The 27150-nt window shown below is 55.0% G+C and overlaps 1 protein-coding gene across 1 annotated transcript in view; it reads left to right on the forward strand.

Moving 5' to 3' along the window:
• XXYLT1 (xyloside xylosyltransferase 1) overlaps positions 1 to 25860 on the forward strand; it is a 38294-nt gene extending 12434 nt beyond the window's left edge. Inside the window, exons 3-4 of the mRNA XM_059822767.1 lie at positions 9660 to 9792; positions 24657 to 25860. Of these exons, the coding sequence (XP_059678750.1) occupies positions 9660 to 9792; positions 24657 to 25053 (530 nt within the window). The 3' untranslated portion in view covers positions 25054 to 25860. The remainder of the gene's footprint in view (positions 1 to 9659; positions 9793 to 24656) is intronic.
• The last annotated feature ends 1290 nt before the right edge of the window (positions 25861 to 27150 follow it).

A 27150-nucleotide genomic window follows, 5' to 3' on the forward strand; every position in this document is an offset into this window, starting at 1 on the left:
GAGCCGGAGGGAGGGCAAAGGCCAGGGAGGAGACGTGTTGGAGTGAGCGCTGAGCTGCACTCTGCCTTCTCAGGGACCTTGCCTGCGCTGAGGCCAGGCACCCAGCGCACTCCTGCTGCTGGCCATGGGGGTGGAGAGCCTGGGAGCCGGGGGGAATGTGTTAAGCACAGGTATCAGGAAAATAGTCTGTTTACTGGAACAGCGCCTTGACAAGTAGCTGTCTTCTGCTAGTGCGCTTCTGTAAAAACAGGCAGGCAGCGTCCTGAAAACGTGATCTATTGCATTTGGGAAAACAGGAATTTGTAGGTGTGCGTGCGTGAGGGTTTGCCATTGCAGCTGCAACTTTCAAATCCATAATGCAGGGCTGCCTGGGTCGGGCTCTGTTTGCCTGCGGGGTGCCAGGTGACATGCGATGTTTCCCCTCAACAGCACCAGTGTGCAGTGAGTTATGGTGCATTAATCCTGTGTCACACCACGAACAAAGAAATGTGCATCAGAGGTCTGTAAGGTGAAGCCTGGCAGAGGGGCATAGGGGAGCACCACCTCCTCTTCTTCCTCCTGTCAGCTGCAGAGCAATTCATGGGCCACGGTGCAGCCACCCACAAAATTCAGCGGCTTAAATTGTAATAGATGAGCATTTTGGGAGTGCGTCGTTCCAGATCCTTTCCTGCTGGCTAAGCTTTGCCATTGTCGCTGAGCCCCACCACATCGGGCGTACGCAGAGATGCCGCGGGTTGGGAGAATGCTAGGTTGGGAGAATGCTAGGAGGAGGGCACCTGTGTCCCAGATGCTCCAGGCCTGATCGTGCATTATCAAAGTGGAGATGTTGCGAAGAGGCACAGAAAATTGGGGTCTGCAGTGGAGTCGTGGGAGATGGCCCCAGAGCCACATACTCCCAAGGGATGCTGCAGTCACTGAAGGGTTTATTTTCTGGCAAAAAATGTTTCTATCTTTATAGGGATGGAGGGAGTGTTAGTAGTTTCTGCTGTGCTCTCATAACCTCCCTCCCTGCTTCATGCCGCAGCCACATGAAAAACAGCCAGATTCCTTCCCCAGCCTGTCTCTGGGCTGCGCTCATTCATGTCAGATCCTGTGAGGAGAAGAGAAGAGGCTGGAGTGATGGATTTGTGAGCAACAGGGAGAGCGGTGCCAGCCATTGTTCCTTCCTGGGGCGAGCCCGTTGTGCCATGAGAGTTGTTTTCATGGTGCTTTTTGGGAGCAGGCAACAGCAGACCTCTAAATAAGCCCACCCCAGGTAAACGCTGGAGGCTGTGGCCTTGTAGGGGGGTCCTCACCTGCCAAAATGAGACACTAACCCCATCCAGCTGCCTGCACGATGTGCCTCTCCTTGCAGGAGAGCCCCTTGGCCCCAGCCCTGCTGTGGAGGAGCCATCGGGAAGGGCTGCTGCAATGAGAGGGATGCGGATGCTGCTCAGCAGGTGCCTGGCAGCCCCCCGGGAGCTTCAGTACAGCGGAGCCCCTTCCCGGCGGCACCGCTGCCGTTGGGGGCCAGCGCGACCCACTACCCCCAGGGATGGTGTCGCTTCTCATCATTTCTGCTGGCCGCCCCTCACTGCGGTGCCACCATCGATTATTTTTGGATGTCCTAGATCTGTCAGGCCGGGGCAGGCACGTGCGGCTGTTTCCCCCCTCCCCGCAGAGTGGCAGGGTCTTGGTGCCCAGTGCTGTGGTGGGTGCCGCCTTCCTCCCTCCCCAGCCAGCCCCGCTCCCCTGTCCCTGAAGGGTGGGAGCTGCTGGGAGTCACCCGGCGTTGATGCCAGGGCTGCTCTCCCCCACGGCCTTGCTCCCTGCTCTGCCATAGCTCATTAGAGCTTAGCAAGAAGAAATAAGGACAAAATCTGCCTGCAGCCCCACAGCCCCTTCCCTCACCACGTGCAGTTAATCGGGATGTGAGGTCATCTACCTTAATGCATTTATTTTCCTGTATCTCTTTTTGGTTTCCCTGTCCATCTCATCCACTCGCTACTTCATAGCTTTCCATCTGCACTGCTTTGTAATTTATGGCAACCTGGAATTAAACCTTATTTTGTCTGATTACAAGGTTTCCTGCTGCTCTTTCTCCAGCTCCAAAAAGTGTCTTCACACTCCTCCCCCAGTGGCACCGTATATTAAATACATGGCAAGCAGCACTTAAGAGCTCCATTCTGAAAGCTGTCACATGCTCAGCGATGTCTCTGTCTTGGAGTCCAATTAAGAGCCAAGGTGTTGAGCACCGTTAAATATTAGTCCCTCAGACCTTGATGGATTACAAGGAGACACTTGGATGCACAGGAAAAATAAATTCCCTGGAACAAAACGCATCCATCTCCTGCTGAGTCTTCCCCATCCCTCTGGGGGTGGCTGTGGGGTGTGGAGCAAGACGAGCAGAGCGAGACTGCTGTCAGCAGCCGGGGCCATCGCGGCTGCACCAGACCCCTGAGCTCACCCAGCTGCCTGCCCTCATAGGTGGTAGTGATGGTTTGTCATCTGTCTCTGGCAGGCAGCCTAATTTTTTAATTAGCTGATGGGCTGGAACTGCTGTGCAGAAGCCACTGCTATGCTCCGCTGGGCGCCTCATCGGTGCCGCAGAAACCTGCATCACGGCGTGGTTAGCAGCTGGGGCACTTGGGCACGTCCCCCCTGGACTCCTGCCCTCCCCTGGCACCCTGTTTGCAGGGAGGGGAGGCCACTTGATGGAGAGGGGGGCTGCTAGGCTGCCCCAAGGAGCGGAGGGGACCCTCGGCTGCATGGCAGAGGTGAGGACCTGTGTTTAAGCGGGCAGCTGTAAGGTAAGCTGTCTGCACCTTTGCAAGCCCTGTCGGTGCAGGACTTTGTAGGATCATCTTATCTTGGGAGGGTGGGCTCCGGAGCAGCACCAGGTCTTAGGAAGGGGCACTGCAGCCCCCCCAGTTGCCAGCACACTGGCAGCAAGCTCTGTGGAGCGTGTTGTGCTTGCACGCGCGCATGCCTGCCCGTGCCTTGGCTGCCTGCCTCTGGGCGAGGCTCTCCGGTGTTGTTGGGGTCAGCTGTGCAGGCAGCGGTGATTAATCCTGGAAGCAGAGGGGGAGACTTTATCCGTGGAGAAAATAAGGCCTGGCAGGGGGAGCACACAGCTGGAGAGGAAGCTGCTCGCAAGCCCTGCTGACAGCAGAAGGGAGAGTGGCCGGGGGCAGCCGGCAGCAGGAGGGGGGCGAGCCAAACATGGGAGCCTCTGACGAAGGGTAGGATGGAGAACCCTGCGTCTTTGTGTAAATAAACCATGTGTATCCACGCTGGGCTTGTCGTTGTGCTGGCATCACCGCCCAGCACCGCAGCTGCACTCGTGCTCTGCTCCCTGCTGCAGCTCAGGCTTTCGGGGGCGGCCGGCTGGTTCTGCTGGGCAGCACCCTCCGGGTTGCACAGGGACCCTCCAGAGCCTGTCGCCCACCCTGTGCCCACGCGCAGCCTCGGTGCTGGCCATGGGAGTGGTGTTTTTCTTGGCCACACATCTCTCTGAGCCAGCAAGGGCGGAGGATCCTGGGTTTGCAGCCAGCGTGGGCAACTTTGCAGAGCTGCGTGTTGGTGCTGGCAGGCATGCTGCCCACTGGAGCAGGGGCTGCTGCTGCCCTGGTCCAGGAGGTTTGTTGCCTGGGGCAGTGATCTGAAAGTCACTGCTGGTCCTTCACAGCTCCTGCTTTCCTGGGGATGTCCCCCTGTCGTGATGGGGACAGCTAAAATACCTTCTGGCTAAAAAAAATCATCCGTAGTCAGACCCAAACTCAAAGCGATAACCTGAGCCCTCCAGCCCCGCTGACCCCAACTTGGAGAGCCTGGGCCACCCGGCCCTTTTCCTTCTGACGGTTCAAATCAAGTGGCAAAATGCACAGCTACCCCCTGTCCCTTCCTGAGACCCCCAGCCGCAGCCCCACGACACCCAGAGCTGCAGTCAGCAGGGGACACTCCCCTCCCTTTGCTGCATGGTGTCACCCGTGCTGGCTGCAGCCACTGCTGTCCCTGCAGAAGGGTCTCTGAGCTGCTCTGCATCTGGCAGCTGTCTGTCCCTGCCCATCGCCCTGCCCTTGCGAGGCCATTGCCCCCCGTCCAGTCTCCAAAGGATGTAAGGGTCTCCTGCCTCCTTGTGTTGCAGGACTCGCTGCTGATGGCTCCATGGGGAAAGGCGAAGCGGTGTGCCTGGGTCGCGCAGTACGCGAGGCGTGGTTGGCAATCCTGGCGCATCCTCCTTGATCTCACCTCTTGTGCTCTGCATGGGCACAAGGTGCCAGCCTCTGGCCCCAGAAGTCGCTGCTGTGATGCAAACGAGGCGTAGGGAGGTCGGGGTGTTCCCATCTGATCTATGTCGGAGGAATCTCTCCTCATTGGCATGGTGCTTAGGTCCTTAAAAGCAGGTTTGCTGAGACAGGTAGAGACCCTGGTGCAGAGGATGGTGGGAGCAGAGCCAAATCGCCACCAGCGTTGGTGACAGGCGTCTGCCTCAGGAGCATGTCTGAGGTTTGGGCACAGTGCAGCCTGGCAGGGTGGTGGCCTGTCCCCTCCTGCCATCCCACAGTTGCCTGCAGCGTCTCCACTGCCAGACCAGCTGCAGGCAGGATTTTGTACTCTGAGGAGGGAACTGAGCTCATGCCAACACAAGCCTGTCGATGGGCTGGAGAGCTACACCACCTCCAGGAGGCTTCAGTTCTTGCTTCTCCTAGTCTAGAGCTGTTAAAACACTGCTCAATTAACAGTGATTAAGACCATGCCATTTGCTGGACAGCTTCTGCCCTTTGCATTGTGATGGCAGCTCTCCATTTCGCTATTTGTTCCTGGACACAAGTTGTTACTATTTTTATTCCTTTCCCCTCTCCACAGAGTGATGGTGGCTGCTGGTGGTGGCATGCCTCTGCCCCAGACCTGGCGTGGTTTGTACACAAAAAGAGAGTTTGGAGCCGAGACCAGCACCTACACCCCAGCCCTGCACCTGCCGTCTGGGCTTGGCTTTGCCGGGGTAGCAGCCCTCATACAGAGAAAGTTGTTGGGATGAGCGTAAATGAGTTTGCCTGCAAAACAGCCTGTGCTGCCTGCAGACACCAGGCTGTGGGGCTGCAGGGTCTTGCTTTTCTGTCTTGTCTGACTATTAAGAGCCCAATGCACAGTTGGTGAACTACCCTGGGCTCCCCACACCTGCACCCAGGGGTGCCTGGTATCCAGGACATTCGTAGCTCATGTAGGAGCCTTTCAAATTGCTTGTCGTACTGCAGAGACTAGTTTTGGCCATCACTAGGGGACCCGTGGATGCCCCAACTGCGCATGGAGGGTGTCAGCATCGTCTGTTCCACTGGGAGTGCACGCTGCTGCTGCCTGCCTCTGCCCTGGCTGCCTGCAGCACTGGAGAGGTACTAACTCAGTGGTGGCAAAGGCGCTAGAGCAGGCAAAGGCAAACAGCCAAGTAGGAGATCTCCTTTGCTCCCATCGGGTTTCCATCCAGCAGCTGGCATTCCTAGAGCAGCCAAGGGAGTTGTGCCCACAGGCTTATGTGCTTGGCAGCTTCCCCCAGGCTCCGTGCAGGCTTAGGTGTTCGCATCTCCTGTCATCCTGATCCTCCATCCATCCCCTTTCCTGCAGTTTTAAATCTACTGTTTAAATCTCTTGCAGGCCATCCCCTCAACTCAGGCCAGGGGAAAGTAGGCCTAGCCTACAGGCAGGCTCAAGGCTGCCCATCTGTAGGCTGCTCCAAACAGTGGCTGCGGGTCAAGAAGGGCTGGAGGGGTAATAGCTGCTGTGGGATTGCTTGCCGTGCAGCATCCCCAGAGCCCTGGCTGGGCTGAGCAAAACAGCGCTCCTCCTCCCTGTGCCCCCCACTGCTGCTCACACTCCCACCTGACTCTTCTGAGAAGAGCAATTTGCTCCCAAGGCTCGCGCCGCGTGTTGGTGGGGTGGTCTGGCTCACTGCACGCCTGCTTGCTCCCGTCCCGCTCTGTTCCTGCTGCGCCTTGGGGCAGGCCGTGGCGTTGGTTCCTCCTGGGAGGGGCCATCAGACTTGCAGAAGCTGCCCCCTGCCAGAGGGGCTCCTGGGCACCGCTCAGACTATCCGGACAACCTACCCAGCCCCTTGGCATGCATCCGCGGTGCCTGCCCACATGCTGGCATTGCTCTGCTGGGTCCTGGCAGAGGATGCTGGGCAGCAGGGCACAGGGAAGTGACCTCTGCCTGCCTGTGCACCCTTGCTGGGCTGAGGCTCTTGGGGAAGGAGGGAGCTCCCGCGTGAGAGGGGATCTGCACTGGCATCTCTCTGGAGTTCTGCTCTGGGATAACCTTGATTCTCCCTCTCTTGCGCAGCTGAGCCCCGGTGCAAGGTGGCTTGGGCACTGGTGCTGGCTTTCCCTCCTGGTTTGCAGCACCGCAGACCCTGCTGCGGGGTCCTGCATCCCTTAAGCTGGTCTTTCTCCTCTGGGAGGGTTTGAGCTGAGCCTGGACAGCAGCCCTGCTGCAGCTGCTGGTACGAGGCTGCAGTAAAACATTACGAGCGTTAAACGGGGCCAGCCTGTGGCGTAAAGCTGTCACTGCTAATGGAGATCATCTCCGGTTTGAGTGGTGTAACTCCCCTTTACGTGCCGTGGCTGGAAGAACCAGAGTTGAACGGAGCCGAGAGTAATATACAGTATAGCAAAGTTAGAAAACTCGCTTGCCGAGCAAAACACTCTCAGCCTTTTCCCGCATTTCCAGCTAGACCCCTCCAAGCAGTTTGTGCCTAAGAGAGCACGTGATTCCTCCACCGCCACATGGCAGCCAGGACAAAGCGCTTGGTAAAAGGACAAAAGAGCATGATACATCATAAATATTAGTGCCTGGCCCCTTGCCAGTTGCAGGCAGAGAAATCATCTTGGCCATTAATCTACCTGCACAAGCTGCATCTGGCAAAGTGGTGCTTAATGTCACCCGTGCTCATTTTTGTCTCAGCGTTGCAGTTCATGCTTGCTTTAAAAAAAAAAGGAAAAGTACTTTGCGCTCACTGCGTCTAATTTATTAGTGAGTTTTTCCTGGGGGGCTTTGCCAGCACAATGTGGGACCAGTGCGGGGTGCTGGTGCTGGGGAAGGCAGGTCTGGGATTGGAGCTTCCCCCAGGCTCGGTTTTCATTCTCCGCTGTGATTAATTGCAGTTAGCGCTCATCTGTAATTTTAGAGAACAATCGGATGACGTGCCTTGCGATTGATTTAATTGAAACCTGATGAAGCATCAGAAGGCAGATGTGCACTGGGGTGAGCTGTGCTGGGATCCTCCTGGGAACCCCAGCCCCTCTCCCTGTCCTCGGCAGCACCTTGGCGGGCTCAGGCTCCCCCCGCTATTTCTCTTGGGCTGAGCTTGTGCTGTATGTCCGGGGTCTCCTCATCCTGGAGTTTTGTGACTAGTCTGGATATTCTCAAGTGCAGTAGTGTTAAGGATTTGGGGTTTTGCATCGCTGTGGTATGGACCACTGGGGAGGTCTGGGGTATTTGGGAATACATGTCTCCTTCCTCGTTGCAGAAATCCTCCGTTCTGCCTATTCATCTGCTTGAGTTGCACTAGCAATTTCTAAGGCGGTTAGGAAGGCTGAGGGAGGTTGCTTTCAGGTCAAGACCTGCTTTAGCCTGTAGTGAATTACTACGCCTTGGTTTTAAATCTTTGCAAACAGAGGATTATGGTGGTGGTAAATACTAGGTAGGCCTGGGGATTGCCATACTGCCGGCTGAAGGGAGTGTGGCCTTTCCCTTTAGCAGATAGAGAGTGATGGATGTTAAAAAAAAAAAATTGAGATGCAGCCTGGGTTGTAGCTTAGAGACTATTTCTCCTGGATTTATACTTCTGCTTGGATGCTTCGCAGAGTAAGCAGTACATTTCTTGCTTAACCTCACGAGGCTTTTTCCTTCTTAAATGAGGACAGCGTGGTAGTTAGGACCAATTGCCAAGAGTCCCGGATTAGTGCAGGATCTGCAAAAAATTCAGAGCTGCTGTACAGCCCAGCGTCTTCTTGAAATACAAACACCAAGTGACGAATGCATGTGAAACAGCAAAGCTGCATTCCTGTGCCGGAGGATAGCTGCCCGTGCCTGGCTGCTCTCAGCATCCCCGGGTCTCTAGTCCTGACGGTGGCTTTGGGGGCTGAAAACAGAGTGATTGCCTCCTGTTCTCAGCAGACCCAGGGTAGCCAGCGGCCTGTCCTGAGTATGGCGGGGCGAGGGTGTGAGGAACCATGGTGATGTGCAGGCTGGAGCGTGGGCAGCGCCGCAGAAACGCCAGCCTGATGGGAAGCCCTGCCCGTAGCCAGAGAGGGTGCAGGCAGCGGAGGGTGGGGGCAGGCTGGGCTCATCCTCCTGCCTGCAAGTACTGGGCAAGAGGAAGGCCGAGGGCCTTGTTTGCTGATTGCTGTGAAAGCGGTGGTGACACGCACATCTAGCCTGCAGGAAGCTGTAACGGCACCTGTGCGTGATGAGTGGGACCGAAACAGGTTGACACCGTCTTTATAAGCCAATTAGTGCCAAGTGCTAAGCAACCTGGCCAATTTGCTCTTGCCTTTTATAACACATATAAATAGTGGTGGTATTACATAATGCCATGGGGGATGGCTCTGCTCTGCTTGCAGTCTCCGAGTAGGGCTGAACTTGGCCGGCCAGAAGATGACCATGGCTTTGCTTGGGGCTGGGGAAACCCATCCGATGGTCCAACCTCTTGTAGCATTTGTATTTGCTGCATTCCACTTGTCCTGCTGCAATCTGTGCAACATCCCCAGATCTGCCTGGGACAAGCAGTCTTGATGAGGCACGTCTCCTACACCCTCTCCCAAGCAGTATCTCCATCAGTTGGTCTCATGTGCTGCAGAGGAGACTATGACAAATGCAGGCAGGGGCCTGACCCTATTAACGAGCTCATGCCTGGCCTTGATAATTATGTCCTCCAGCCTCTCCTTGCTCTCGACTTTTCCGCTGCAACTGGACGATGCGTCAATGTCTGCACGACCCTCCTTGTCTCTGACAGAGAACCACCAGCAATAATAAAGTTTTCCAGGCTGCCGCAGACCACAGCAGTTCTGTGCAGGCGGGGGGCTGTAACCTCTGCCCTCGGGGGAGCCCATGTCAGGCTGCGAGCAGCTAATGAGCTTGTGCGGGTGTTACTGAGGGTGTCGTGTGGCTGACTGAATTATTGATGTTGTTCATGATGGGAATTGCTTTGATACTTTGAACCAAGGATGGATGCTCCGTGGGCTGGAGCTGGATAATGCTTGTGGGGTTGGTAGCTTTTCCCAGAAGTGGGTAGCAGAAGGTGAGAATGGGGTTTTGTGTGGCTGCTCCTGCACTTCCAGAAAGGGAGAGGTTGGGTTGAAGCTACATCTTGCTTTTGTCAGTCATATGGAAAACCAGTCTTCTGGAAGGAAGGAGGGAGTGGATAGAAGCAGGAGGTCACCAGAAATGGTTTCTGAAGTAAATCATGCCTAAATACACAGTGGTAGATGCTGTCGTGATGGTTGAAGGTTGGTAGCTTTATGTAGAGGTTGCAGCTGGATTACGTTTGCCTTGAATTGGCCAAGTCTTTCCCACAGGGCTGATTGCTCCAAATCCTTGTTGGGTGTAATTCATCAAGTCACCGTTGGTAATCACTGGTTACAATTTTGTCTTATATAGCTGACTTTTACTTTTTGTGTTTTCAGAAATAACACAGATCATCCAGGTAGACTTGGACCTGAAGTACAAGACCAACATCCGAGACCTGTTTGATGAGTTTGACAACTTCCCGAAGGGAGCAGTCATCGGGATTGCCAGGGAAATGCAGCCAGTGTACAGGTACAGCCCCCTCCCCGTGGGGAGCAGGGGGTGGGCAGCGGGCAGCTGGTATGTCTTCTCTTCAACTCAGATTGGTCTTTGGAAGAAAATCTAGGGGGAAGCAGTCTGCCTGCTTTAATCCCTGCAGGGGGACATAATCTGAAACTTGTAGGTCGGTATGAACGAAGGGTACAGTGTCGCTGTGGTTTCCTTGCTCTCACACACCATCACAAGGCTTCCAGAGCCAAGTTCCTGGTCATCAGTGCCAAAATCCATACCGAGATTATAGCGTATCTGCTAGAGGTGTGTATGCCCAGCCATGCCTGCTGAGGTGCTGTGATTGCATTCTGGAGCATCAGTTTGTATGTTGGGGCTCAGAGGTTTTGGCTGTGAATATTGCAGAGGGTAGGGGTTGAGTTTGGGCAGCAGTGAGGTTCTGCGTCCATGGAGTGTCAGTGCACCTTCTGCTGAAGAAATATTCACCCAGGGAAGACTGAGTGGGCAACTGTGTTGGTGACCTGGCCTTGCAAGGATGAGGATAGCCCCATGGTCACTTGCTCTTCAGACCCTTGGTCCACCAGCCAGTGCCAACTGTGGTGGCAGCTAGTGGTGGGAGCCACACACGGAGGGGTGGCCCAGCTCTTCCCACTCACGGGACACCAGTGGGCTTCAGGGAGACAGATATTTCCAGGCTGGTGCCTAAAGAAATTGGTTTAGTTTAGCCTGCATTGTTCCAAGGATGAACCTCAGGTTTTATTTTAATGCAGGGTGAATCAGATCATCAACTCAGCATGCCTTAATGGCTTCTCAGGAGAGCACAGTTTGAGCATCTGAGATGGCTTGGCTAGGTTTGCTAATCCTAATGGAAATGTTCTTGGAGAAAGATAAAAAAGCTTAAGAGCTCTGTATGTCTTTTCCTTCCCTACTGGAAGCCTTAGTAGTGAGATCAATAACTGAAGCTCCTAAGACATGTCCTGCAGCACTCTTGGGCAAAGACTGAGCTGCAAAGATCTGGAGCAGCAATTCCTGCTGCATGTGCATCCAGATGGGACAAGGGTGGAGACAGAGAGAAGTTCACCAGCAGGGGATTGATGGTCATTAATCACCGCTGATTGTTTCCTAGAAGCCCAAGCCAGCTGAGAACATGCTCACGAGAGCATTTCTGGTTGCTTAAACTGCAGAAGTCACCACTGTTCCTGGGCTGGAAAAAGATATCTCTGTGCCTGTGGCAGAAGTGTCACCTCCCCTCCTGGCTTGTGCTCTTGGCAGAGAGAGCTGGGACCAGAGGAACGCAGATGCTGAGGTCTCGTCTCCATAGGCCAGCACCGTGCTTGGAGTGTGGAAGGCTCCTGTATCCGCTTTGGGTGTCCTGGCAGGATTTTTATGCCCAGAATGGTAAATCCAGCCCCAGTTAATCATATCCAATTGTTAGAGCTTAAAGCAGGATGGAGAGAGCAGCGACAGCTGAGTGTGGCCGCGGGGCCGTGTCAGACTGTATCGGACTGTGAGCCTCAGTCAGCGCTCCCCAGCAGGGCAGATCCCGTTTGTTAGCAGTGCAGCCTGTAACGGGATAAATTAAGCGTTTGTTTGCCTGCAGTTAGTCCACGGTGGAATCGTCCCATGTTTCTGTCTCTGCAGGGATCAGTTTTGCATTATTTCCACACATAGCTAGGGAGTGGCGATAGTGTTCCACTGCCTGGATGTGGTTTGTGGGACTGGGCGTGCCTGGAGGGGACCGAGTTAAGCTTTGGTGTGCTCCACTGGAGGGAGAGGTCTCTGGCACGGCAGGGGACAAGGCATGGGACTGCGGGGCTGAGTACTGTATATCTGACCCGAGCCGAAGCCGTGTTCTCCCCCTTCCTGCCGCCCGCAGTGGGGACAAACAAGCCAAGCCTCACAGTCTGCATTTTTGGGCTGAACTTTCTGTTGTTGCAGTTTTGACATTCTGGGTCACTTTGGGCTATGTTGTGCTTTTCTTCTTGTGCTGTTTTGATCGTCATGTGAAAACAAGTTCCTGATCCTTGTCGCCAGATCACCCGGTGCGGGGCAAGCTGTGCAAACGCCAGCCTGCCCTCCCGCCGAGCCCTCCACCCTGCAGGGCTCACACCTTGCTGCTAAAAGGGTTTCCAGATGAAAACGAGAGCTGACGAAGCCTGAGTGTCTTTGTAAAAAAAAAAATCTTCGCTATTTTTATACTTTTAGCAAGATAAAAATGCATTCTAGGTGTGAAATAAGAGGTGCCAGCTCCAGCCGTGTGACTTGCCACGTGTGCAGGCTTGAAGCATCAGATGGGAAGGTGGCTGTGGGCGTGGAGGAGGGTTACAAGGCGATGGTGGGGTCTCTCCATTGCCATTCATGTTTTCCTCCCACCCTCAGGCAGCTCTGTGCCACACCAGTGCTGCCCAGGAGGATTTATCCCAGCATTGCTCCTTTGTACTCAAAGCATTCCCAGCAAAGGCAACAAGGTCATGTGGTTGGATTTGCAGCCGAAGGAGATGCCAGCATGCTGGAACCTGCTCCCACAGCAGACCAGAAGGTGTTTTCCAAGCAGGACACGGTGTCTGGGGCTGTGCGCTGGGGCTGGGACTCTGCAGCAGTGTGGGTGCACCCTTGCTAGCAGTTGTGTGGGTGTGAACCATGGCTGCGCCAGCAAACATTCAACACCAAGGCCTTAAAAGCAGAGTATCCAGCATGGGGCAAAATGTGAGAGAGCTTGGGGAGAGTCAGCAGAGCTTTCCTGAGCTCGCTTATGGAGCTGGTGTTCTCAGGGCAGGGTAAGCTGGTCTGGCTGGGAAAGGACTGGGTGCCATCTTCCCATATCCATAGCAATGGGGAAGATGGATGGAGATCAATCCACTTAGCTGTGCTGGATCCTAGTTACCTACTTGGCCCGTCAAAGGAGGTAAATGGGTGTAGACCGGTGTATTTTGTAAATGATGCACTGTTTTCTGGGAGGCAGTGCTGTTCCTACTGGCTGCCTGTTGCCTGTCTGGCTGTAGGCTGCACTTCCCAGGCACGGGCCGGGACTGCACAAAGCTCAGGCTGTTGCGCTGGTGCACCGAGCAGTGCTGGGCACAGGCGCTTGCAGGAAACAGAGGAGTAAGAGAACAGCAAATAGGAAACGTCCCGGAGCTTGCCTGCACATCCTGAAGGTAGGGGGAAACCTCCAGACAGCAAAACAGGATGGCACAGGAGTGTTTCCACTTGTTTGACTCATGCTGAAACAATGCCCGGCCGCTGTTTGTCTTGGACAAATGCATTTCTCCGAGCAACAGGATCTCCTGGCCCTCCTGCAAGGCAAATGCTGGGCTTTAACTGTTGCGCAGCCCGGGACTGGCCTGTCCTTTGGGGTGCCTCAGGGTGAGTTGAAGTGGCCTATGGAGAGCGGTAGCTCCTGCTGAAGCTCTACGTGGATCACCCTGCAGATCCACCTCCCGTGCCCCGCAGGGCAGAGGCTGGCAGGGGGTCCTGGGTGCTGAGTGGGGAGGTTGCAGGAGCTCATGGTGGGTGCAGGAGTCGGTCTGAAGCCATTGACGTCAGGTTTGCTTCTCCCCAGCTGCAGTGGAGGAAGCAGTGCTCTGTCTGTGGGTCAGACATGTTCTGCTTCCTGCAGCTTTTGGATTCAATATGTGACATGGGGTATGGTCAACACCTCTGTGGATGGGGTCACAGGTAGAGCTTCGTCCCACAAAGGGCTGCCCCCGCTGCCTGGGCTGTTGGGGACCCTCAGGACTATGCACTAGGCTCTTAGACGCTTGTGGGCTTTCTGTGACAGCAGTGGATGCCTTCTGCCAGGTTGACGTTTGCATGCTGGCCTGCAGGCAGAGCCTCTTCTCCGCACTGACATATGCCTGCTCATGTGTCTGCCTGCACAGGATCCACACCATGGCCAAGACCCTGAGCTCCTGCTTCAGTGAGAATGATTTTGATGGAAAGATTAAAATCTGCATCTGAAGTTTGCCTGGTCCAAAAGGCTTTCCATGCAAGGAGTGCTTCTGCAGAGTCATAACCTTAATTAAAAATCCTGTCATCCCCTGCAGCATTTCAGTTACTCAGGTGTGCTGGCAGTGTCCTGTTCACCAGGCTACAGAGGGTGGGCGATGATGCTTTGTATAAATATTTGTGTTGCCCTGGGCCTTCCATGCCAGATCCCGGCCAAACTGAGAAACCCAGGCCCTCCTGTGCTCTTAGCTCTGCTAAGAAACATGGAGGCAAGCATTGCAGATGCAGCCTGCAAGCCAGCTACCAGGCTGGCAGGCAAAGTCACTGTCCCCAGGGAGTGTACGGGGTGCGTGCCTGGCCTGGGGAGCGGTGTAGCCGCCATCGTGGCTGCGATGGGTCTGAGTGATGGGAAGGAGAAGCACGGCTTGCTGTGGGTCAGCCTCCTGACCAGGCATGAGCAGCAGAGGCTGCATGGGGACACAGTGGATGTCTCCATCGGGGCACAGTGAGGGCATCCGCATGCAGATGCTGCTGCAGCCTAGACCTCCCCAGGGGCCTTTGTGCCAGCCTGGCTCGGCTCAGCACTGCGAGGTGCCGAAGGGAGAAGCCTCCCCGTTTCGAAGCAGCCTTGCAGCTGAGGTGAATGGAGTGGGGAAACACTGCGGCACTCCCAAAAATGTCCTGAAAACTTTCTGATTGCAGAAGGCAGAGCTTAAACTCTATTCTTACCGAGTTTCCTGATTATAGGTCCCTCTAGTCACACTGGTGGCGTGCAGGAGGAAGCAGGACAGCTGTATGGATTGCACAGCTGCCCTTAGCAGCCTCAGGCTGACCCCGGACCAGTGCGCCGCCCCGTGCTTCCCGCTCCCATCCCCATGACCATCCCGGCCTCCTTGCTTCCTGCATGGTGCCGGTGCTGTTATTGGCACTGTGACATGGCGGTGGGTTCTGGGTGCCCGCCAGTGCCGGCGGTGCCTGGGGCCCTGAGTGCTGCCCCCACATCGCTCACCCTGGAGGTCTTGTCGGAGGGGAGCGGTCTGCTGGCAACAGGGAGGATCTAAGCCATAGGTCCTCAGATGGGTGCTTTTACCCTCTTGCTGCAGCTGGGAGGAAGGTACCTGGTGGCTGCCTGTGATGGTAGACCTCAGGAGAGGCCCCAGACCTCCCCAGGTCCGAGGGTGCATGCAGCGGGGGCTGGAAGGGTGGCTGCTGCCTCCATTTCTGCTCTTGGGTGAGATCTTCACTGCTGTCCCCTGTGACAAGGACCTAATAAAAGCTGGAGACATCTTGGGAATCCAGTGCTGGAAATGATAAAAGTTTGTCCTGCAGGAAAGGATATCTACATCAAAGGGACAGCTGCAGACTACAAAGGACCAACACTTGAGTCATCGTATGTCTGCAAGGCCATTCGTCTTTGCTTCTGCCTAAATCCTAGGGAGGGCTCAAACAGGACATTATTTCGTGGAAAGGAAAAGCTTTGTTTCTGCTTGTGATCATGTGGGAGCTGCCGTAGGTGTGCTGTGTGCTCCATCACATGGGTTTTGTTTGTTTGAGAGCTGGTAAAATAACCCTGAGAAGGCCATTAATGAGTGGAAACAAGCCTGTGCAACCTCCAGACCCAGAGGCATGGCACTTGCGGTGCTAGATGTTTGCTGGGAGCTCAGTGACAGCAGTGCTAAGTCAGTTTGTCAGATGTTTGGAAGAGGAACGGAGTTATCCTGGGCTGTGAGCAAGCTAATGCTGAATCCTCAGCCAGGCCGGGCTGTCGGTGCATCTGGGCTGAAACGGTACATCCTGTACCTTCTCTTGGGATTTAAAAAAAAACCCAAAGTACTGCTGACAGCTGCGAGCAAGGAGGAGCAGCTGGATTCCCTGGGTATCAGCTGAGACAGTGGTGGTGGTAGTTGTAAGATATAGCAGAGTGCAGGTGGGCTGTTGCCTGGGATGGAGCTTTCTGGAGTTGGAGATAACCATCTCCCGCAGGCAGGTCCTCCTGCCTGAGTTCACCTGGTTTCCTGGGCTCTTCATGCAGGCAGGTTGCCCTGATTTGGAGACTTTGCTCTTTTCCAAGTGCTTTTGTCCTGGGGGAGCAGGGAGCTGCCTGCCACGACCTGCTCTGTGTTTCCCAAGCTCCTCAGTCAGTGGAGGCAGGAGACTTTGCCTTGCTTGTGCCCTGCCAGGCATGGTGACACCGCTGCTGCCTGCCCACAGTCCTGCAAGCCGGACCCTGCGCACTTTGGATTTTAAACCATTTCAAGGCTTTGACTTGATTTGTGGCAAGTGCTGCTGCTTAATACATGGGGGGAATGGTTCTAGGAATTCTTTGGCAATGGCTGCCAAGAAGCAGCCAAAATTACAGAACAAGCAGAACCTGCAAGGAACTGGCAGCAGAATTGATTTCAGGAATTCAGCATTACTTTCTGATAAAAAATTATCTGAGAAGGTAAAGGGTTTTGTTATTTACGTCTGTGCACATCATTAGTATGTAGGACCCACTGCTCTTATTCCCCTTACCAACCAAACCTGAAACATCATTTAAACACAGTGAATAAATTTGACAAGATCTGACAACCACAACTGTGCATTGATTAGCATGAATACTATTAATAATATTAATACTATTAACTATCCCTTTTGAGATACTGGACATTACAAACATTATTTTTTCCAACAACCAAGACACTTGTGTGTGGGTAAGGCAGTCAGGACTCTCCAAGCATGGGTTCAAGCTTTCCCTCCGAGGACTTTGCTGTCTTGCAGAGGGCATGCATGGGTGGTGGTCCTCGTTTGCAAGGGCTGCCTGGGAAGTTTGCTGTGACTGTGCTACGTGTTTTCTTATTGGTCATAGCACCCGGTCCAGATGTGTGTGTCAGGTGAGCATGTATCAGTTACCGTACCTACACTTGTCTTCAACTCCTGAACTTCTCAATTTCAGCTCCTGAACGTCTCAGTTTCGGTGTCTAGAGGTAGCTGTCACGCTGGTGGCATCTTCCAGAGCTGCTGCGCTTGTCACAGAACTTTCAAGAAAGGCTCTTTCTAGCGGTGAGATTACGGTGCAGTTTGCATGGCATGAACTCCCAGCATGGTTGTCTCTCCCCACAGGCAGCTCCCGCTGCTCATTCTCCAACCTCTGCACCTGCCCTGAGCCCATGATCCCAAAGCACTTTGGTTGGATTCATGGTCTTGGAAAAGAGGCAAACCCAGGTGTTCTGCAGGAAATTGATGTTTCCTGGCAGACCAGGAAAGTCCTGCTTGTTTGGGCATTTGGAGAATTGCAGCCCAGTTTGCCCCGTTAGATTTACATTGCCTCTTCCATGGCACTGTGGTGCCAGCTCTGTGAGCTGCTGGACCAGTTTCTCCATGCCCAGTAGCACAGCTTCTTGCAGGGTCTGCACCAGCAGTCTCTTTGGCCTTTTCCCCTCTGATGCTTCGCTTTGCAAACCCACACAGCTGCCTTTTTTAGAGGACCCTGTGGTTTTCCAGCTGTTGTGGCTGTCCTGACTACCCTCTCTGGTAACCAGAGTTGGAAGACGTCCTGCTGTCCGGTGGGGAGGTTGCAGAGGGCAAATCAGTTCCTCCGCTTTGTGCAAAGCGGTGTTAGCAGAACCGTCGTGAGCAGGGTTTCTGGGTCTGTTTCCCCATTCCGGGAAGCACACTGTGGGGGTTGCTGGAGTACCTGCCCTGGTAGATCATCAAACAAACAAACAAGCAGCAGGAAGTTGAGAGGCTTTGCTGCATAGCTGGGATGTGTTCTGGAGCGATGCAGTGCTGGGGCTGCATGGGGAAGCTCCTGGCAATCCTCTGGAAGGGCTCCCTCAACACCCTCCCACTCTCCGAAGCTCGGTGGCGGCTCCCCTTCATGTCGGGACTCCCCCATGGCAGCACAGCGTCCTACAGCCGGGACTCCCGAACGGGGATGGAGGGATAGAGGCCTTTTATTTCTCCTCCCCACAGCAGCAGGTGAACATCTCTGAAGGGGGAACATCTCCCCTGTTCCTGAGAGCCCTGTTGGGGGGCGAGGGTCGCCTGTCGGAGGCTGCCTGCACCTCTGAGGCCGGCAGGCAGCAGAGTGCTGCCAGGGCGGTGTCTGCTCACAGTTGTTACAGAAATCTGCCATTTTGGCAATAATTAGGCCTGCAGTGTTTGAGTGCCCCCATGAACGGGCTGCCCCCATGAACGGGCTGCCCCCGTCCTTCCCCAGCGCTGAATGAGCGGATGGTCTGATGCCGATAGCTCTGCGCCGCCGCTTGCACCACAGGCATTTGATCTATAGAGGGAAGGAAACCCATGTGACCCAGACAGAGTGATTTACGGTCCCACCTCTATTCGGAGGGTGATTTTAGCACCGGTGTGGAGTGTGAAAATTTGGGGGGGGGGGGGGGGGGGGGGGGCTGGCCTTGAAAATTCATGTCCCAAGGAAAGGTTTCGCTTGTGAGCTGCATTCCCAAGTTGCTACTAATCATCTATTTAAGTGTGCACATTTTTGGACTGCTAAGTCCATGCAGCAGTGTAATCATCGAGAATCAATTTGCTGCTCCAAATACAGGCCTTTTAAAAGTTTGGCATGCAGACCATGCTCTAGTAGAGACCTGTGCTATACAGACATAATTTGTGCATTACGTGAGAAGTTTATTAAGGAATTACTGATGGCTTCATTGAAGACCTTAGTCCGTTGGTTCGTCAGCATTTTCCAGGGGAGGGCTGGAGGTTCTGCCTGAGCTGGACCCACGCCCTGAACCCATCGGAGGAGGGTAAGGCAGTCCTGGTGTGCACACCAATGCATCCTGCCGTTTGTCCTAGGAATTGGGGTTGCTTTGCCCCAGGGTGACTTTTTCCCCTGCAGAGTGCGGGATACTCCTGTGTTGGTGATGCCATTGCACATCGCTGGGTGCATGGTGCTCCCAAGAAGCCCGGAGCCAGGATTTCCTGGGTTACGCAAGCTGCTCAGCCTCAGCTAAGGCGCTCGGGGCCAGGCTGGTACTGAACCTGCCGCCCAGCTCCGTAAGGGGTTTTTGCACATGGGAAATAAGCAATTAGCAACAAGGGCCGCTTTGTTGCAAAGCCTCCATCTGCAGCAAGGCTGAGCTCGCCTGGCTGAGGTCTGGCAGTGTTGGGGTGGGAAGGGGGAGCGTGGGTCGGATGCAGCTCTGGGTGCAACCCCAGGGCGGCTGCCTCCCTCCAGCTGCAGCAGAAACTCGGAAGGAGCCATCTTCACTGCAGCAATGCCTTTTGCAGGGCAGGGGAAGCTGAAGGAAGGGGAGATGGCTTTTTTCCGAGGGTAAATCTTGGTCAAACAGAGTGGTGGTAAGGAGGTGGGAACTGCTTGCCACAGTGAGGTTTAGCCAAGAGGAGGTGAAGGGTGCAGGGAGGTTTCTTGGCTGTGCTTTTACGTCATGCTGAGGATTAGGGGGGAAAGCCACCGTCATCCTCTGGATGGATGACACCGTCATCCCCATGCCATCACTCTTCCCTCTCCACCCTCCACACCCTCTCCTCCGGGTGGGAATGAAGCTGCTGTCAGGGGGTCCTCCAGGCTGCTGTGGGAGCCAGGTTGCTTTTAAGCCTGTATCTGTTGTCCCCAGAAGTCTTTGCAATTATTTACCCCCACTGTTTGCTCTCTCCCCCCCTCCATTTCAAACATGTCCCCCTGTCCTCATCAGGAAGCTGCATACTTCTCACTGGGGCTCCCATCCCGTCCGCCTCCTCCGCTGGCTCACCGGGGCCCTCCAGGTACTGGGCACCAGCAGATGGGCAGCTCAGCCAGATATTGCTCGGCAGGACTCAGCCACACGCCACGTCCTCCTGCCCGCCCCAGGGGAGTGCTGGCAGCAGCGCCGAGCGGAGGAGCGCAGCGCACTCACGCCTCGTTGCTTATTGCACAGGAACAGCGGTGTTTGCCAGCAGCCTGGGATAACGCCGCCAGCCGTCTGTTTTCTGGCTCAGGAACTGAAAAGCATATTTAGAGGTAGCAAGAGCGTGCACTTGTTTTAGTTGGTGTTCGGGCTGTCAGGGCTGCTGTTGGAGTGGTGCAGAGAGGGACGGCAGCCCGTGCTTCTCTTCTGCGCCAGGAACCCTGTGCCCAACTGGCTGGGGATAGGGCTCAGGGTCCCCCCAGCCCCTGGCCCCCACAGGAGTAACTCAGTGACAAAGAGTGTCCTCGAGGCGCTGGACTGCTGCTGCTGCCATCCTGCCCTCCCAGGCAGCTGGCCCAAACTCTGCCAGTGCTGGCAAGAGGCAGGAGCAAACTAGTGAGCTCCAGTGAGGAGTTTACTGGCCCAGGGATGTTTATTGCATTCAGAATCTTGCAGACCCCTTACTTTTGCGGGTTTGTCCCGTGGCTGTTGGCTTCACTTCCCCCTTTGATGAGGGAGAGGCCATGCATCCTTCCTCCCCGGGTACCGCGCTGCTCAGGCTTGTGCAGTGCACAGTGCACAGTGGCATCAGCCTTCCGGGAGCATCCTCTGACCGCAGCCACCCTGGTGCTGGCCTGGCATCTGCTTTCACTTCATGTCTTTTTGACCTGGCTCCTCAGTTCCTGGCTGCATGGGGGGATCCCGCAAGCTGTCCACATTTCTGGAGATGTGGCCGCATACAGAGAATCCACATCCTCATCAACAAGGCCAGCGGCTGCTGTGCAGCTGATGTGGCAGGGTTGCAGCCTCTTGACCATCTCAGGTGGGTACAGGGACACAAGCCCAGTCTGCTGCCTGTGGGGCCAGTACTTCGGGCTTGCTGTTTGTCACCCAGCTGGCAGTGACTCCTCCACCCTGCCTTTCCTGCCCGCAAAGGCACCCTGCTGCTTTACCAGCAGTTTCCAGCTCATCCCATGAGGTTGTCCCATAACCCAGAACTGAAGTAAACAAGTGGAAGTTCATGGGTTTGGACAAAGTCTTCCCCGCACCCAGTATTTGCCCCTTGCTGTGCACGAAAGCAAGAGAAGAAGCTGCAAAATGCAGCTGATAGTGGAGCAGTCCCTTCTCCCCCTGGCAGCTATTCCTAGCGAGGCATTTTAAAGCGTGTGATGGCAGCTCTGCAAGCCGGGGCTCCTGACCGCCGGCCTGTGAGGCAGGGGAGGTGCGGCCGGAGCGCCCTGCACGGGCCAGCAAGGGAAGTCGTGGTGGAAGCAGGGTTTTTTTTATCTGGGCTGCCTGGGCCTGGCATTTGAATGCTTGGAAATGCTCTTCTCCAGATGTTTCCTAGCACACGCCGGCTCTGTTTATAAACAGCTCCTCAAAGCAAAGCCCGTCGGGGCTGCAGGCGGGCGCTCACGGCAGCGGCCCCGCATGGCTCCCCCGCGCCCCGCTACGGGGTCGGGGGCCCGGGGTCAACTCTTTCCCCTCCTGTCTAGAGGGGCCAGGGCTGTTAACAAAAGCCCAGAATGCCTCCTCTTCCTTTCTCCTCCCCTCCTCCCGGCTAACCGCTTCCTGCCCGTTGCATCCCTGCGGTGGCCAGCATCTCCGGGCTGCCTTCCTGCCCCGGCTTCCGCTACCGGGGGGACAGGGAGGAGGGCACCCCAGAGCCGAGGCTGGTGGCATGCTGCCCTGCCTGAACGGCCTGTCCCAAGGGAGATCCCAGCTGCTCTAGGGGTTTGGGTCAGGGAGACGTTTCCATTGCATCCAACCAGGGTTCAATTCCTTAATGGTTGTCTCGGGGGGGGGGATGGGGCTGCACCCCCAGCACCCCCTCTCTGCATCCTGGCAACACGCTCATCAAGCCCCTGGGATTTCCCCCACCCCGTTTTGCCAAAATTTGAGGTGGGTGCCAAGGGGCAATGTCGGGCAGGACAGAGTGGCGCGGGGTGCAGGCTGGGTTAGCTGTTTGGCTGGTTGCTGTGCTTCCCTCACCCCATCTCCTCCAAAGAAAATGATGCTCTCATACCCACCGCTCCTTCCACTTCCAGCTGGGTGGAGGTGCCTTTCAACCATGCTCTTCTCTGTCCTGGCCCCTGCAGAAGGACAGCGCCAAAACCCTCCATTAGAAGGACAAAAGCCAAGCAAAATCCAGGCTAAACAGATGCTGCCAGCGGCCCTGCCAGAATACCTTTCCCTTGGTTGGCCCGAGCCCAGCACTGGAAAGGCTGCGGTGCAGTGCTCCGAGCAGGTTCCCGAGCCATCGGCGCTGCGGAGCCGCCTGCAGCTCGTCACATCCTGGATCTTGCCCCAGCATTGCTCCCCGGGGACAGCCCTGCCCTCCCCCCCAGCCCCTCTCCCCTGCGGTCCCTGCGCGGGGCCGGGGAGGATGGCTCTGTCACGCCAGCACCGGGAGGAAGGGCTGAACAATTGCTGCTTGTCGGTCTGTCTCCTCTCCCTGCAGAAAAGGGCACGTTGCTCTCTTCTTGTTATCAGCCGTCACCACGTAATCCACCGGGGAATGGCGTTGCTGGAAAATTGAGTCATTTGATACAGATCTGTTTTCGCCCCGCCACGGCCTGGTGATGCCGAGGGCTTGGGCACTTGCACTTTTCCTATTTTAGCTGCTTGCAGGGGCTGTAATCTTGTCCCTTAGCTTGGGCAGTGTGTTTTTGGAGGTAAGAATGGGAAAGGAGTCAGCTCCGCTGCTGTGGAGCTGGAAAGATGCCTCTCTCCACGGCACTGCTCCCCCTCTCCCTCTTGCCAGCTTCCAGCATCATTTTTTGGGCACGGGGATGGTTTTCCGAGCACTGCTAGGGAGAAGCAGAGAGAGCAGAGTATGCAGAGGTCGGCTTGAGCCAGTCTCGGCTCAGACCCCTGGACATGAGCACTTCGGGAGGCTGATCGGTGCAAGGCTGGGTCTTGTTTCTGCAGGTTGATCTTCCCTCTAATGTTGCGTGGAGAGCACTTTGCCTTCCTTTTCTCATGAGCATCTTTGTGGTGGCCTGGTGCCTGTCCCCAAGACAGAACTGCTCTTTGCAGAGGCAGAGCCCTTTTATCCCTTCCTTGCCCTTTAGATCAAAGGAGCGTTGCTGCCCGCAGGCTCCGATGAGGCAGCCAGTCCTCCACTCCCCTTCCCCAGGAGGCATGGAGAAGGCTGCTCAAAATCTGAGTCTTCCTTCCATAGAAAACTGGCACCTGGAAAAACCCTTTCCGTCCTGGATCAGGCGAAAGGGAGCAGTGTAAAGACCCTTGATGAAATGAGAAATTTCAGAGGTTTGAATCTGAAGCATCTAAATGGAAGGTTGTAAGGACGTGATGCTGTGTGATGGTCGTGGTTCTCCAGATCAGGAAATAAAAAAGGTGCTCACAGTTGACATTATTAATAGATCCATGTTTTCTGCTGGGATAATTCTGTGGTGGCTGCTGAATCCCAGCTCTTGCCTTGGCTGCTCTCATCTGGGCAAGGCACCTGGGCAAGGCTCTTAGCAGTCCTGTGCTGTCCTGGCTCCTCTCAGGATCCAGGGGATCTAGATGACAGGCCAGAAGGGTGGATTTAATAGTCTGATCTCTGCACAAGCTGTATCCCTGAGCAAGTGCCTGTTGGAGCTGAACACAGCTTCTTACAAGAAAAATTTTAATTTAAATGTTTGCAGTGGGGGAGTACCCACCATGAGTCTGGAGCTGTCCCGGGGGCTTATGTCCCTGCGTCTTCTTGCATCTGAATTAGCCCAGCTTCAGCTTCCAAGCATGGGACCACTTTAAACCTTTGGGTGCTAAATCCATGCCATCTACCCAGAAATTCTTGTTTCCTGTAGGTGCACGGATACTTTGGTCGGTGTCTGACAGATTCAGAGAGGAACCAGTGGCAGGCTTGTCTTACTCTTTCTAACAGTGTTTCTCCCCAACACCTTCACAGCAAGGTGCAAAAAAACCTGCTGTAGCTTTGCCTTAAGTGTTAGTGCTGGAAGGAGAGCACAGTGCGGGCACTCCTGGGTGCTGTCAGACGGTGGGGTGAGGGCCGCGGGTCCCTCTTGCCCTCCTCCAAACTGCAGGCTCAGCCACCTCTCAGCTGCCCGGCTTTGGAGCAGAGGATGCTGCTTGGGGGCAGAAGACTTCCAGTCTGAATGTGAGCGATTTTTTGGGACGGATTCAACCCCAGCTGCTTGTGTAATAGCATGGGATGAATTAAATTCCTGCAAGTGGGAGCAGCTGGTGTGTGTATGGTGGGGTGTGCTCACTGCCCCAGGGCTGAGGAAGGAGCCGAAGACATTTTGGGGCTTCTTGCTTAGGTAGTCTAAATTTCTCCCATTTGAATCACTCTCTGGAGTTAGTTTTGTATATTGCTAGCCTGGTACTGCTCTCTTCTCCTTGGCAGCTGGAAATTAGCTGGTGAAGATTGTGTCTGCCAGAGCTGCTACAGCTGAGCCTTCCTAGGGCTGCAAATGCTGAAGGCAGTGCTTGTTTAGCTAATGAGATGTTGCCATTGGATTTCTTTTTTTGCTTTTAGTTTGAAGAAATATTTCTGCCACTCAGATTTATTTCAAGCCTTCATTTTGCACAGCCTCAAACTGGGGCCTGTCTTTGATCCGGAGCTTCCCCATAATTAAATAATAATAGGAATGATACTGCAAGCTCTGCTGCCAAGATCCCATTAACTGCAGGATGTTTTCCTGGCATGTTCCAGCTGTGGGGGCACTTCTGGGTTCTAGGTGGACTTCTAGGTTCGCCCTAGGCACTGGGGATGTGGTTTCATCTCCCCGCACAGCCATGTGAGCAGTCACGCAATCCTGTGTCCAGTTGGCTCACCAGAGCGATGCTGGTAGAAACAAAAGGGGTTTAGGAGAGAGCAAGAAGAGTGGCTTGAGGACTGGGCAATATCCTGTGCAGGGGGATGGAAAGAGACGCAGCCCGTGATGCACTGGGCTGCTCTGGAAGGCTGGGTGCCTCCAGCCAGCAGAAGACAAGCACTGCGAGATCCCTTGGGTGGGTGGTAGATCCTGTGCTGTGATCCAGACCTACTCAGACTTGAGGTGGCTGCTCTTCGGGCTGCGCTCCTTGACTCCCCTTTTCTTGTTTTTCCTCCCTTTGCAGGCACACATTCTGGCAGTATCGCCGTGAGAATCCCCAAACCAAAGTGGGGGACCCCCCTCCTGATGGGCTGCCCGGCTTCAACAGTGGCGTCCTGCTCCTGAACCTGGAAGCCATGAGGCAGTCCAAGCTCTACAACCAGCTGCTGGAGCCCACCATGGTGCAGAAGCTGACAGAGAAGTACCACTTCAAGGGCCACCTCGGTGACCAGGATTTCTTCACCATGGTGGGGATGGAGCACCCAGAGCTCTTCCATGTGCTTGACTGCACATGGAACCGGCAGCTTTGTACGTGGTGGAGAGACCATGGATACAGTGACGTGTTTGACCAGTACTTCCAGTGCGAGGGTGAGGTCAAAATTTACCACGGGAACTGCAACACCCCGATCCCTGAAGACTAGGGCACCCACTGCCCCTGGGAGCAGCTCTGACTGCAGCAAACCCTGCAAAGCCATAGTGACTGCCCCAGCAGTCCCTCGGGAAGGGTGGCCAGCCCTGATCCCTTGCATCCCAGGGGGATCCCTAGGGATCCCAAGAGGGTTCAGTATCCCACTGCCTGTAGCCTTACCTGTCCAAGAGGAAGTGCAGCCTGGTAGTTGGAGCGGGACATCCAGTCACCATGCGTGAGGCTCAGCTCCTGGCTCTGCTTGGGGCAAGTCCATATGGTGCCCTTCTGTGCCACAGCCACTGGGGTATGGGAACAGCTGAGGGGCCATCAGGTGACCGCTGCTTTTGCACATGGCAGGGTGCCGCTCCCTGGGTGCTGTGCAGCCTTGCCTTGTCTAATGATCAGCAGGAGGCCACAGCTGGGCAGTTGGGTTTCGTTTTGGCATTCCTCGGTGGCCCATTTTTGCACCTCATGCAGATCATCAGTCTGGTCCCTCTGGAGAGCAGACACCATCCTCAGGTCATCTTCCTTTTGAAGCATTCCAGAAAGGCGAGAGGGTTTTAAAGACTGAAAAAATGCTTTAAATTGGGTTACTTACAAACAAAAATTGAATGCTGGATGAGCTTTAAAGCATTCTGTTGGTTCTTCTTAGCAATAGAAGCTTTACTGCCCTATCTTGTCTTAAAAGCATTCAGTGAGCATGTACCAATAGGTTAATTTTTCTAGCTTTGCCTTTAACCTTTTGTACGAGAATAAAACTGCAGATGTAAAATGCACTCGGCTGTTTTTCTGCGGCACAACTGAAGTCCTGCGCAATAGGAGGTTTCATGCTCTTCTTAACATGATTAAAAAGTAGTTGATGTATATCTGTTGGGCAGTTGAATGTGGTGCCCCACATACCTTATCGCTGTGATTATCCCACGTCTGTCCCGAGTGAGTGATGCAAATAAACAGGCCGGCACATAAACTGGGTTTTAAGAGAAGTTCATCATCACCGTAGCTGGGGTTGGTTTGGAAGGAGCCGGCAATTGCCTGTGCTGTGAATGAGCAGGCTTCAGGCGTGAGCCCTCTGCTCCCTAAATAAATCCTGTCTCGGCTGGCCTGGCTGGCACGTGCAAACTCCGGCGCAGGTCTTTGTCAGAGGAGGTACACACACACATTAACCCACTTTCAGCCCTGCTTTTTTTACACGGAGCTGGCATGTGCCTGTGTGTGTGTGTATGTGTGCATCTGTGTGATGTATACGTGCAAGAGAGAGGGATGGGGACTTAATTATGGCTTAACCTAGTAACAGCCCACACAGTGTGTGGCAGGAGTTTCCTGGGCTCCTTCCCCTGTGTCCATGAATGAACTTTTGTCTTCACTGAGGGAGAGGCGAGGCTCTCCTCCCTCTAACTGATGTAAGAGGAATGGCAGGCTGCGATGCGGGCTGCAGCCCTAAACCAACCCTCTTTGATTTGCTGAACTGATCCACTTCCAAATAGCACACAAGCTCTGCTTTTAAGTATTTTCCCATCCCCAGGGAAGGAACTGTGAAAAGGTGATTAAGGGCTAGTGAAAGAAGCAATAGCCTGCTGTATTAGATTCACATTTGCACCAAAAACCCAGCTGAGAGGCCTCACTGTGCAAGGCAAGGCAGGCAGCCAGGGTGCTGGAGGCTGCAGCAGGATTCAGGGCAAGCGATGCGCCATGATGATGCACCCTGAAGGACGAGGAGGGTTTGCAGCGGCTCAGCCAGCCAGAGCTGCTGTCGTGCCAGGAGAGCCCACACCCTCCAGGGAACTCTGGAGGGAGACTTTGCTTGGTCAGTTCCTGCTCTGATTTAAGGTGTGAGCTGGGTGGGGACGTCCCTGCATTACATGGCCAGGAGCAGCCCTGGGAGCCACCCACCTCACCCCTGCCCTGGCAGTGCCACGCTGCTTTCCTGGGCATGCCGAGCGAATCAGAGAGAGGGCAGGGCTTCCTGGTGCAATGTCACGGTCCCGTGGTTGGCATCGGCACTTTGTCACCACCCTGGCATGTCCCAAGGCCCCTGCGATTGCTGGAACGGCTCCCAGGGCTGCCCCATGTGCACAGCCCGTGCCGTGCCCGGCTTGCTGCTGCGGGGACT

The sequence above is a fragment of the Gavia stellata genome, chromosome 11 (genome assembly GCF_030936135.1).
Source record: "Gavia stellata isolate bGavSte3 chromosome 11, bGavSte3.hap2, whole genome shotgun sequence".
In the NCBI taxonomy this organism is placed as follows: Eukaryota; Metazoa; Chordata; class Aves; order Gaviiformes; family Gaviidae; genus Gavia; species Gavia stellata.